A 12767-nucleotide genomic window follows, 5' to 3' on the forward strand; every position below is an offset into this window, starting at 1 on the left:
TGCAAAATCCCCATTTCCTCCCAGTCAGCTGGGACTTGGGAGGCAGAGAATAGATGGGGGTGGGGCCAGTCAGAAGTTTTACTACCGGTTCTCTAAACTACTCAAAATTTCCGCTACTGGTTCTCCAGAACTGGTCAGAACCTGCTGAAACCCACCTCTGATGTAAATGCACCTTGCTCATCACTTAGCTTCTGAACTGTCTCCAGGCACCACCCCCATTTTCCAGACTGCCTTAGTCCAGATTTTTAGCTGCCCTTCCCCCCCTCCCCTCCTTTAGCATAAACAGGGATTAATTCTAGCCTAGGATCAACATTTGTGAATTCTGACAGAATGCTTATTAGCCATTTGGTTTTGAGTGCCTTTTCTCAGGAAGGTTTCTATTTGGCACCAAATCAGACCAAGAAAATCTATGCTCAATAGTAGTAACTGTGAGAGGGATCTTGGAGGCCTAGTGGACAACCATTTAGATATGAGCCAGCCGTGTGCAGCAGCTGCCAAAAAAGCCAACACAGTTCTAGGCTGCATAAACAGAGGGAAAGAATCAAGATCACGTGAAGTGTTAATACCACTTTGTAATGCCTTGGTAAGGCCACACTTGGAATATTGCATTTAGTTTTTGTCGCCATGATGTAAAAAAGATGTGAAGACTCTAGAAAGAGTGCAGAGAAGAGCAACAAAGATGATCAGGGGATTGGAGGCTAAAACATAGGAAGAACGGTTGCAGGAACTGGGTATGTCTAGTTTGATGAAGAGAAGGACCAGGGGAGACATGATAGCAGGGTTCCAGTATCTCAGGGGTTGCCACAAAGAAGAGGGAGTCAAGCTATTCTCCAAAGCACCTGAGGGCAGGACAAGAAGCAATGGGTGGAAACTAATCAAGGAGAGAAGCAATTTAGAACTAAGGAGAAATTTCCTGACAGAACAATTAATAAGTGGAACAACTTGCCTGCAGAAGTTGTGAATGCTCCAACACTGGAAATTTTTAAGAAGACTTTGGATAACCATTTGTCTGAAGTGGTGTAGGGTTTCCTGCCTGGGCAGGGGGTTGGACTAGAAGATCTCCAAGGTCTCTTCCAACTCTGTTATTCTATTCTATTCTATTCTATGTTGGAAAGAGGCATTGCTGCTTCTACCCATTTTGGTGCCCTCTGGACCTGTTGAAATCACAACCTCCAGAATTCCAATCTAGAGATTTGGAATCTTCAGTCTGCAGTCCCAAAACATCTGGAGTGTTCCAGGTTGGCTTAATTCGACCTGGGCATTTTATGGGCCCTGGGCCACATTTAGCTCTTTGGCTGTCTCTATCCGGCCTGCACGGGTTGCTTTTATTTTGAAGGTGGTGTTTTTTTCCAATTTATATATGTTGCATGCATGCTTGTCTATGTACCTTCATAGTCCTATTGGCTTGGCCCTCCATAACAGTCCTAGTTTCTCTTGTGGTCTCATGGGAAAATTAATTGCTTACTCTCGCCTCGGTCCCTCCATAATGCACTTGTTTCTCCCAGAAAGAAACCACTTCTTCTCTTCCTCCAAAGATTTTTCTGTTTCTTTTCAGAAGACCATGTCGGAAAAGATCCTCGTGACAGGTGGAGCTGGCTATATAGGGAGCCACTGTGTGCTGGAACTGGTTGAGGCTGGCTATACCCCGGTAGTTATCGATAACTTCCACAATGCCATCCGAGGTAAGGGCGGTATCCAGGAGCTGGTTGACAGCAAGGTTGGCATCCAAGGTTCTTGTTTTCCACTTAGCAGAACACCTTAAATTGATGGTGAAGTGCCTGGTTTGTAGGCAGACTGTTGACTCTTGAACCAATGAGTGAATTCTGGCCTTATTCTAAGCCATGTTTTATCATCATGGGTTACTTTACGGGTAAGATGTTAGTTATAAATCATGGTTTATAAACAAGTGATTTTATAAAACACACTAAACCAGAATCAAACAAGTCCCAGTGTGTAAGTTACATCCATCTTGCAAGTTGTGGCTGGGTCATCAACTAACCTTAGTGTGACTTAGTTGTAGTGGGGAAGCCAACAGTGTTGCCTTCCCCACTGACTCCCATAGGCAAAGTGCTATTTCACTTTTGCCTCAGGGTGGCACTGAAACATTGGCCAAACCCTCATCTTAATGTCCTTTATTGATCCCTTAAAATACTGACAGAAAGGCCAAGATTCTAGTCATGCTCTCATTTCCTACTCAGATAGCCACCAGGATGGAGTTAGAAGCAAGGATCTCCAACCTTGGCAACTTTAAGATTTTGTGGACTTCAAGTCCCAGAATTCCTCAGCCACCAAAGCAAAGCTGGCTGAGGAATTCTGGGAGTTGAAGTCCACAAGTCTTAAAGTTGCCAACGTTGGAGACCCCTGAGTTAGAGGGAGTATTTATGATGGAATGACTAACAGTCCTGGGAACAGGAAGAAGAGTGAAAGATATTGCAGGAAGTCCATTACAGAAAAGTCAAGTTCAGGGGAGGAAAGCGAATGTAAGGAAGGAGATTCTACCTTCGTTATGCTAGTTATCATTTGAGCTGGATCACTGCTCTGTGGCAGGCTTTCAAGATTCTCTTCCAATGACCCGTGAGCTCTGAAGATGCTTCAGAAAAACTTGTTTTTCTGTTTCTTGAATTTGCTTTCAAATTTTCAAAGACCTTGATGGTACAGAGCATTTCTGAGCAAAGGGCGGAGAGGAAGAGCATCTCTGGCTGTTCACAAGAGGGGGAGATGTTTAGCCTATGTGATGGGAAGCAGGAATGTGGAGATCAGAATGTTTTCAGTCAAAAGCCAGGACATCTCTAAGGTCCAAAGGAGCATCCAGACTAAGGGCATGGGAGGCAGAAGTGAAATCCAGCAGGTTCTGACAGGTTCTGGTGAACCGGTAGCGGAAATTTTGAGTAGTTTGGAGAACCGGCAAATATCACCTCTGGCTGGCCCCAGAGTGGGGAGGGAATGGAGATTTTGCAGTATCCTTCTCCCAGGAGTGGGGAGGGAATGGGGATTTTGCAGTATCCTTCCCCTGGAGTGGGGAAGGAATGGGGATTTTGCAATATCCTTCTCCCAGGAGTGGGGAGGGAATGGGGATTTTGCAGTATCCTTCCCCCAAGAGTGGGGAGGGAATGGAGATTTTGCAGTATCCTTCCCCTGCCACGCCCACCAAGCCATACCAAGCCACGCCCACAGAACCGGTAGTAAAAAAAAATTGAATTTCACCACTGATGGGAAGGTAGGCTTTCTGACCCTCTTCTCCCTAAAGAGGGCAGCAACAGACTGTCATGAGTTTGAGTCCATCCAGCATTGCATCAAAACACTAATTTTCTCTGCAGGAGAAAATATGGTCCCGGAGAGCATTCAGCGTGTGATGGAGATTGTGGGGAAGGAGATCCCATTCCAAGAACTGGATGTCCTTGACGAGAGAGCCCTTCAGCAGCTCTTCAAAAAGGTAAGATGATATCGTTGATCTGATGGTTCAACTTTCCTTTTTCATTGTACCAGTTATGAAACTGGCTCAGCTTCTGCAAGTAAGCGGAGTTTTTGCCTGCTGAGCAGCACCACTAGCTTTGCTTAGGTAAAAGGCTCACCTGTCTTGTCCTATGTGATTGCCAGAGAGGGGCAATTGCCCCCTTTTGGTTACTCAACTGGGCTGACTGTGTGCGTGTGTGAGACGGGGACAGAACACTCAACCCATCAATCTTGAGAGATTTTGTACTGCCCAAGGACATTCTGCAAACTGCTCCAAAAATTTGATGCTGCATCCGTTTTAGCGTGGCTGCACTGACTTCTACTGTGCCTGGTTGTGCTGAAAAACTCAGGGGTGAAATGCTACCGGTTCGGCCCGGTTCGCTTGAACCGGTAGCGATGGCGGCAGGTGGTTTGGAGAACCGGTAGCGATGGCAGCGTGAGGCTTCGCCCACCCTCCCGTTCGTTGTTACTTTCTGGTTTTAACCAGAAAGTAACCTGTTTTTTACCCTTCTGCACATGCGCAGAGGGTCCATGTGACGCACGTGTGGGGCACATGCACTTCTGAAACGGTACGGAAGGTAAGTAGATTTCACCCCTGGAAAAACTGCATGGAAAAACTCTTAAGTGACTCCATCCATTCTTTTTGGGGGAAATTTCTGCTCTCAGACCATGGATCTAAAAGCTTTGGCAAGTAACCAGCCATCGTCAGCACAGTTGAAAGTCATCTGAATTGGCCTTTTTTCAAAAAAAAAAAAAATGAGCAAAGACAAATGGGCAAAGATTCCAGTGTGTTTTTGTACTCTGTGGATCAGGGGTCTCCAATCTTGGCAACTTTTAAGACTTGTGGACTTCAACTCCCAAAATTCTGGGAGTTGAAGTCCACGTCTTAAAAATTGCCAAGGTTGGAGACCCCTGCTGTGGATAGGTGTCAGTGGGATGGGCAGTTTGTCTGTCACACAGACTCCCAAGCATAATGTTGGTGACCCTGGAATCCAGAATTGTATTTCTGAAATTCAGCAGGAAAACGAACATCTCTCATTTGTGGAATGTTTTCTTCCTTCTTCAGAGTTTCTTTTTCCCTTTGTGAGACTTTTAAAGATGGGCCTAGGAGCAGAAAAACCAATGAGACACAAATACGTCCAAACTCTTGGAAAAACGTAGCCTCAGAAAATGGTTATTTTGGTGAACCTTTGGAGGTGGAATGTAGTCACCGTATAGGCCACGTATTGAATAGTCATTCTGATCCAGGCTTCATATTTTTGCCTTCTGAGTTTAGAACGTCACCTTAAAATCATTTAATGGAAAGTGGGCTTAAAAGTTAAATATTCTTTGACTTAAGGCGGGGGGGGACCCACAATGAAGGTGAATTTTGTTCTGAATAACAACAGCGACATTATTTTGGTCCTCCTTCCATTTCCAGCATCACTTTTCTGCAGTAATACATTTTGCGGGTCTTAAAGCTGTCGGAGAGTCAGTCCAGATGCCACTGGAATACTACAAGGTGAATCTGACGGGGACCATCCGGTTGCTAGAGGTGAGCTTCCGTTATGCAAGATTATAATGAATGTTAAACTATAGAGACTCAATAGAAGATTGAATCAATCTCTCAGTCACCAGCAAATATATCTGAGAAGAGCAAAAAACCCCCAGAATTTATACTAGAGTTCGGGTTGCCATTTTCACTGATCTGCAGATCAGAATTTCTAGGGCTCAAAGGTTGATAGGCCAGAATCACATGGCCAGAAGTTGAAATCCTGAAACTGTTAAGTGTGTTATACAGCAGTATCCTGTAAGTGTTTAGCAAAGCCTTCCCAAATTCTCCAAATTTGTTGGACTTCAGCTTCCGTAGAAACCCCCCCCCCTCAAATACCGTATTTTTCGGACGCACTGGACTATAAGACGCACCTATCTTTTTTGGTGAGGAAAACAAGAAAAAGAAATCTGCCTCTGCCTCCCAGCAATTTTGCTTCGTTGCAGCAAACAGCCTGCTTTACTTTCATTTTCGTTTTCAGCATAGCTTGATTAACACACGGGGAAAAAAAAAATCTGCTCCAGCAATTTACCTCTGTGCAGCAAGCAGCAGAGGCAGGGGCAAAACAGCTGAGAGCAAAACGGCTGACAGTCAGGAGGCCGATCCAATCAACTTGTGCTAATTAGGCTGTACTGAAGCTGAAACGCGCTGTTTCTTCTTGCTGTTTGCTGCAAAGAGGTAAATTGCTGGGAGGCAGAGACCAAAGGGTGGGGGCCAGTGGGTGGGCGGGGCTACATTTGGAGTATAAGATGCACCTAAGTTTTCACCCCCTTTTAGGGGGGAAAAAGGCGTATAAAACGCACCTAAATTTTCACCCCCTTTTAGGGGGGGAAAAGGGTGCGTCTTATAGTCCGAAAAATACAGTAGTACATGGCTGAAGAATATGGGAGATGGCTTCCAAGACATCTAGAAGGTGTCCAGTTGGGGTGAGCTGGTTTATGATCTTTTGAGGCCATCTTGGATGCTAACACAAGACCCCGTACCAAGAAGCCACAGCATAGAGTATCCTCTCGTTAAGCACTGGGATGGGCAATAGTCAGTTACACCAGTCTTCATCCAGAGCCATGCTGGCTTCGAGAAAACAAGGTTTCCTGTGCAAAGAATATTGTCCCCGTTGTCAGATTTATCTGCTGCTTCTGACCCGATTCAGAATCTAGCTCATCGGTCCTTTTTTTGGCCTCTCTCAGACCATGAAAGCTCATGGAGTCAGGAACATTGTGTTCAGCAGTTCAGCCACCGTCTACGGAGACCCCGCTTACCTCCCTCTTGATGAGAAGCATCCGGTTGGCAGCTGCACCAACCCCTATGGCAAATCCAAGTATTTCATCGAAGAAATGATCCAAGATTTGTGCAAGGCAGAACCAGTAAGAGAGAGCAACAATGCAACCTTAATTCCCATTTGGTCTGCTGTGTCCACCAGATTTACTTTTTTTTTTTAATCCTAGGAGTGGAACGCTGTTCTCTTGCGATATTTTAACCCTATTGGAGCTCACAAGTCCGGAAAAATTGGAGAAGATCCCCAGGGCATCCCAAACAATCTGATGCCTTATGTTGCCCAGGTATACGGATCTTGTGCTACTTGATCAGCTGCGCTAAGATTTTCTCTGTTTATTTTTTCATTTTCTTTTTCATCTTCTGCCTCTTCCAGGTGGCTGTGGGGCGCAGAGAGCATCTGAACATCTTTGGGAATGATTATGACACAGTGGATGGGACAGGTGCGTGGGGCTCAGTAACATCCAAACTTTAAAATGAAGACACCCCCTCTTCCCCCCAAAAAAGGGGGGCTGAGTGGAGAATTCAAGTGCTTTATAAAAGTAAATTTATTTGGGGTTAGATGGTTGTGTCATTTATGGCAACGTTTTACTAACTTAAGTCCTAAAATCCTTTCCTGGTAGAATTACTTGATGCTAAACTACTAGTTAAAGGGGCAATGAAGTGTACATGAGGGCTGGATTAAAATGGAACTATTAAATATATTCACCTCCTGTGCAGTGGTAGGTTTCAAATTTTTTTACTACCGGTTCTGTGGGTGTGGCTTGGTGGGCATGGCATGGCTTGGTGGGCGGGGCAGGGGAAGGATACTGCAAAATCCCCATTTCCTCCCGATCAGCTGGGACTTGGGAGGCAGAGAATAGATGGGGGTGGGGCCAGTCAGAATTTTTACTACCGGTTCTCCGAACTACTCAAAATTTCTGCTACCAGTTCTCCAGAACTGGTCAGAACCTGCTGAAACCCATCTCTGCTCCTGGGTCTCAAATACTAATTTTCTTTGCTGGGAACTGAGACATAGTAGAGTGCCCCTCCAGGCGACAAGACATAGACAGGCAGTTGTGGTTGAGCAGGATTCCTAAATAACTTGGGAAAGAGACACACTATTAACACCATCCCTGGCCAAATGTGCAAAATTCCTTCTTTTATATTGTGTGTGTTTGCCCAAGAGAATGCACATCTCCTAAAGTTGTGGAAATACATGTGCACCAGCTGGGTGAACAGAACATTGACAGATTGTCCTTTGATAGGCGTTCGGGATTATATCCATGTCACTGATCTGGCAAAGGGCCATATTGCAGCCTTGCAGAAGCTCAAGGAGAACTGTGGATGCAAGGTAAGGATGGTTTTTATTTAAGTATCCATCCTTTGAGAAGGAAAATGCTTTGCTTAGGTCTTTGTAATCCTTAATTTTCTTATTTCATTTCTGAATCTTACAATGCAGGAGACCAAACTGAATAGCTTTAAATCAGATGCACCTTCTGCATCCACCCGCTACACCAGGGGTCTGCAACCCGTGGCTCTGGAGCCGCATGTGGTTCTTTCTTCCCTGTGCTGCGGCTCGTCGTTGGTTGGCTCCACAATTGATAGGGCTTTTGGTTAAGACAGGTAGAGGAAAAAAGATGCCGTGCTAGGAGAAGACTCTATGGTGGGGGAACCAGACTTCCGGTCGGCTCCAGAATTGAACAGGGGGCTTCCGGTTAGGACCTTTGTGGCTTTTTGAGTGTTTAAGGTTGCCAACCCCCACGTTAGACGCACACTGGAAACAAGTTGGTGTAACCATCCCTTCTTGTATTTAAGCTCTCCTTTGCTTCCCCCTCCCCTCAACAAAGGAGGAGCATAGAAGAATATAACTGAGAGCAAAAAAAAAATGCATTCTTACAGATTTACAACCTTGGGACTGGTGTTGGTTACTCGGTCTTGCAGATGGTCAAAGCCATGGAGAAGGCATCTGGAAGACAGGTAGGCTGACAAACCAAGATGAGATGCAGGGACTGACAGCCAATATGGGGGTCTCCTACACCAAGGCTTAAAAGTGCGTGGGACCTACACCTTGAGATCTTATTGTGAAGCTGTCCACTTTCTGGGGCTTTCAGCAGAAACCCACCATCTGCTCTGTTAGCTTTTATGATCAGCCTGGGACCTAACCTCAATCAGTCTCTCACTTGGCATCTCAGCAACTGTATCCAACTCAATTACCCAGAAATGTAAAGGCAGACTATTTATTTCTTTCAGATAAACTACAAGATTGTTGAACGCCGAGAAGGGGACGTAGCCTCCTGTTATGCAAATCCTGGTTTAGCTGAGCGGGAGCTGGGTTGGAAAGCTATCTTTGGCCTGGACAAAATGTGTAAGTAGAAACTTTCTGCTTGTTGCTCATTTTTCAAGGAACATTTTGCTTCCGCGCTCCTGCTGGAGAACGAAGTGACCATCTATCCTTCCTGGTACATTTTGATGCCTACCTAAAGGCAAGCTGCTGGGCCCTCCATGTTCCTCTCTACTCTCCCTCTTGTTTTCAGGTGAGGACTTATGGCGGTGGCAGTCACAGAATCCCACCGGTTTCAGCAAGAACTAGGAGATGGAAGATGCTGCCTGTTCTTCCCACGTACAACCAGTAGCACATTGGTGCAGACCCAAGGGCTGGCTACTTTTGAAAAAGGAAGGTGGCCCATGCTCGTTTCTTCTTTCCTTTTTGGAGCCGACTGATCACATCAAGAGGATGCCATTGCCCTCTTAAGTAGCCTGTTCTCTTCTCCTCACCCCACCTCTCTGCCAGAAACTCAAAAGAGTCTTTTTACTGGCTGGGGCGATGTGTTTTTTTTTTTTTTTTTTTACTGAATGAGCAGCAGGACAACTAGCTGGATATCACTGGAGGACAAAATCCAAATGTTTCCCTAGAGCCTGGTTGGCTCTGGGGGAATTTAATCCACAACCCTTTGGGTTTTTTGGCTTCAAGAGACGAGAGCTGCTTAGGGTTAAGAGAGCAAGATTTCAGAGACCTGATTCTTTTCATTTGAGCGGAAGAGCCAGGATACCCAAGTGGTCAAAAAACTAAGCCTGAGGGTGGCGAAGTGGGTTTTGTCATTCTCTCCATTTCTTTTTCTAAATTATAAACTCTACACTTTTTGGGGGAGGGAGCAAAATAACAGTAATGGAAGCATCTCTTTAAGCTGCATAGGCTATAATTTTTAATGTTGCTCAGTCTATAGTCCCACACCCGTTGGGCTGGTTGATCTCTAAAACAAGACATCACAGATTCTTAGTGAAGCTTTTAGTTCTTCTGGATGGTGATATAACTAAAGGTACTACATGCAGTGATGTTTCTACCCTGTTTCCCTGAAAATAAGACATCCCCTGATAATAAGCCCAATCAGGCTTTTGAGCGCATGTGCTAAAATAAGCCCCCCCTGAAAATATTTAAACGCAGAGCTGGAAATCGATAAGACGGCATGAGGAGCCCCATCTTGCTCCATGCGCCCCAAAATAATACCTCCCCAAAAATAAGGCCAAGCACTTATTTCGGGGTTCAAAAAAAATATAAGACAGGGTCTTATTTTCGGGGAAACACGGTAATATCTTGAAAAGAGATGCTCCCACAAATAGCTTTCTTTTAAGATTGTAAATTGAGAGAAAACAGAAGAGCTTGATAGTCTGCCAGCAATGTAGGTAAACAGTATAGTCCTCGAGTTATGACCATAATGGAGCCTCTCATCATAGTTATAATTTCTGACAGTCATAAAGCATCAATTTTACTACCTTTTTTTGTGGTCCTTAGGAGGACCAATAGTTCGCTATGGGCACAGTTTTGCTGAAAGCCATCATGAAATGAGGTCATGTAATGGTCGTTGGATGTGGCTATAAATATGGCCTGGTTGATGAGCACTTGAAGTACAGTCACATGACTGGGGGAGGGATAGATCTGACCATCATAACTTCAAATCCAGGTCGGAAGTACAAGATAATTCCGGTGCTCATTGCTGTGAAAGTAGTATCTAAATAGAAGACTAGACAGGCGTGCTCTTTAAAATATTTGCAGTAGAACTGCTTTTGCCCACTTCCATTTTTTGACTTCAGGACCACCAATGTGCTTCTAAGGCAGGGCTGTCAAACTCCCGGCCCATGGGCCAGATGTGTTACACGCCGGCCATGCCCACGCCCCGTTTAGCGAAGGGGAAAAAAGTCCCGCTAAGTCAGGTGACGCAGCTGTGACGATGTGAGTTTAACACCCCTGTTCTAATGCAAACCACTACCTCTTTTCTTGGCTGTATAAATGATTTCATTATGCAGGTTGAAGTCTAATGCAGGTTAGTTTTGATACACTGAAAATAATCTAAATCCATCTCCCATCTCTTGTTTCCAATGGAAGCCCCTATTTTAGGCTCTGGTTCAATGACCATCTGTTTACAAACAGCATTTCGTGCAGCATAAGGAATCTTGCTCCGTCTGGTTAGCATTTTTGTTTAGCTTCTTATGCCAACTTGCGTTTATATCTTAAGAGCAAATTTTATTTTAATTTTCATACTGCAAACAACTTGGTCAAAATCCTGGCATGATGATCATGATTAGATTGTCTTTAGGGTTCCTTCCAACCCAAACATTCTTGAATATCCAGTGAAATTCCAGTCTTTGTGTTAACCCAGAAGAGCAAATGACAGACACTTGTGGAATCTGCAAGGGGCAAGACGGAACAGCTCTATCCGCTTGGCCATAAATTGTCTTCTTTTGCATTCCTGTTCCATTCCTCCATTAGAAGCTACTTTTGAATTATTATTAGCAAGTCTGGATTTGTTATTTCTTCTTCTTAACCTTTATGGTTCTATTTTCTGCCTTCCAGATTATTATGCAGATAATCTAGGACTTCTGCCCACTCCCTGGCCAGTAATTCACAAGTGATTTTTGAAATCTCCCTGCTTTTCCCCCTAATGTTAGCCTTGTGAGGAGAGTCATTTGGAGAACAACTCTAATGGATTTCAAGGCTCAGGACATCAATGTTATATAATTAATATTAATGTGCACATACATTAAAAAACCCTTTCTGGATGCTTCAAGAGAAGGAATGGGCAATCTTTTTGGAGCCATGAGAGTTTCACTTAAAAATTTAAAAAATGGCTTCAAGGGCTTGAAGATGGTGATGTAGTGATATTCCTGGAAAAGGGGGGGGGGGGTCTTTTTTTTTTTTTAAAGCTATAGTTGTGTTTTACTAAAGCAAGCACATTATTTATTCAACAGCCTCCCCTACCTCCCCCCCCCCAATCTATTTTGCTGGAACAACTCTTAGAATTGCTATTTCTCAGGCCAGAGAGGATGGACTTTGATGAACTGTGCACCACGCTATGTTCTGTCTCTGTTAGGAAGAAAACAGCAAGAAACAAAAATGCTGTGAACAACTCCCCCACCCTATAGGCAGGCTTACAGATTTGCACTAAAATACTTTTAAGGAAATCTTTATCACAAAAATGCCTAGCCACTCAACCTACTACAGTACAACCAACACAAGCTATGAAAAGGATAGCCCTGCCAAATATCAAAAACATCTCAAAAACAACCAACAGACTATTACAATTACAAGGCACACAAATCAGTCAAAGCTCTCCAAAACATCTTAAGTAAACCAAAAGACCCAGCTACAACTTGTCTGAGACAGAGAAGTATAAGATTAGGACAGCAATGCCAATCTAGTAATCAGATGACACAATGAAAATCCCTTAATCTCACAACACATGGACAGATCTACCCTAGTTTCAACTAGGAAACAATGAGCATTCCAGATCAAGCCAAATCTAAAAATGCTAGAGAATTCCTGGAAGCTTAGCATTAGATAAATCAGCCATCAATAGACACATAGAGATAAACCACATTTACACACCATTCAAAAGACACAATAAAGAAGCTAAGAGGGAAACAAAAAGATCAGAACACATCCTCTCTAGCAGCCTACACCCAGATAAACAGGGATCAGCATCAGACAAACTATCAAGCAGAAAACTATACATTAATCAAGGGACAACCAAGGAGAAAAACTACACATCCCCCAACAGTGGCAGGGCAAGCTATTGTGTATAAATAGGGAGCTGACCTCATACTCACTAGAACTGATGGCGTTACTTAGTCAGGTAATTAAACATCTGCAAGCAAATAACCAAGCTTGGAAAGGATCAAGAACTCTACAGTTCAACTGTGAGCTATTCTTTTAAGACTTTTCAGATACTTTCAAGTGGTAAAAGCAGCATTTCAGTACAGATTTCAAGAGATCCCTACAACAGTAAATATGCTATGAAAAGTCTTGTAACAAAAAAGGTAGCAACACATTCAGTTGCTCTAAGTTACCCATTAGCCCTCTTTAAAGGAAGTCAAAACCGCACTAAGGTTGCCTGCTCCCTAAAATCAAATTTCCTGAAAATCTGAACCAGATATAAGAAACACAGAGAAAATGCTAACAAGCAATTTGATAACAATACCCCAGGAATACCTAGGGGGGGGAAAGCGACATCAAGAATAAATGCCTTGGGTAAAT

The 12767-nt window shown here is 44.0% G+C and overlaps 1 protein-coding gene across 2 annotated transcripts; it reads left to right on the forward strand.

Moving 5' to 3' along the window:
• Positions 1-1091: 1091 nt before the first annotated feature.
• Positions 1092-11026, forward strand: GALE (UDP-galactose-4-epimerase). 2 transcript variants are annotated; one of them, XM_070950102.1, is made up of 11 exons: positions 1092-1113; positions 1551-1682; positions 3318-3433; positions 4874-4987; positions 6172-6348; positions 6430-6543; positions 6633-6699; positions 7504-7589; positions 8138-8215; positions 8489-8603; positions 8773-11026. In XM_070950102.1, exons 2-11 carry the CDS (start codon positions 1562-1564, stop codon positions 8826-8828), a joined length of 1044 nt encoding a protein of 347 aa, XP_070806203.1. In that variant the 5' UTR covers positions 1092-1113; positions 1551-1561; the 3' UTR covers positions 8829-11026. The 2 variants fall into 2 exon arrangements, with proteins under 2 accessions (XP_070806203.1, XP_070806202.1); XM_070950101.1 differs by lacking the exon at positions 1092-1113 and having other exon boundaries at positions 1562-1682.
• The last annotated feature ends 1741 nt before the right edge of the window (positions 11027-12767 follow it).

The sequence above is a fragment of the Pituophis catenifer genome, unplaced genomic scaffold (genome assembly GCF_029215685.1).
Source record: "Pituophis catenifer annectens isolate HBS135680 unplaced genomic scaffold, rPitCat1.0.hap2 SCAF_9, whole genome shotgun sequence".
In the NCBI taxonomy this organism is placed as follows: domain Eukaryota; kingdom Metazoa; phylum Chordata; class Lepidosauria; order Squamata; family Colubridae; genus Pituophis; species Pituophis catenifer.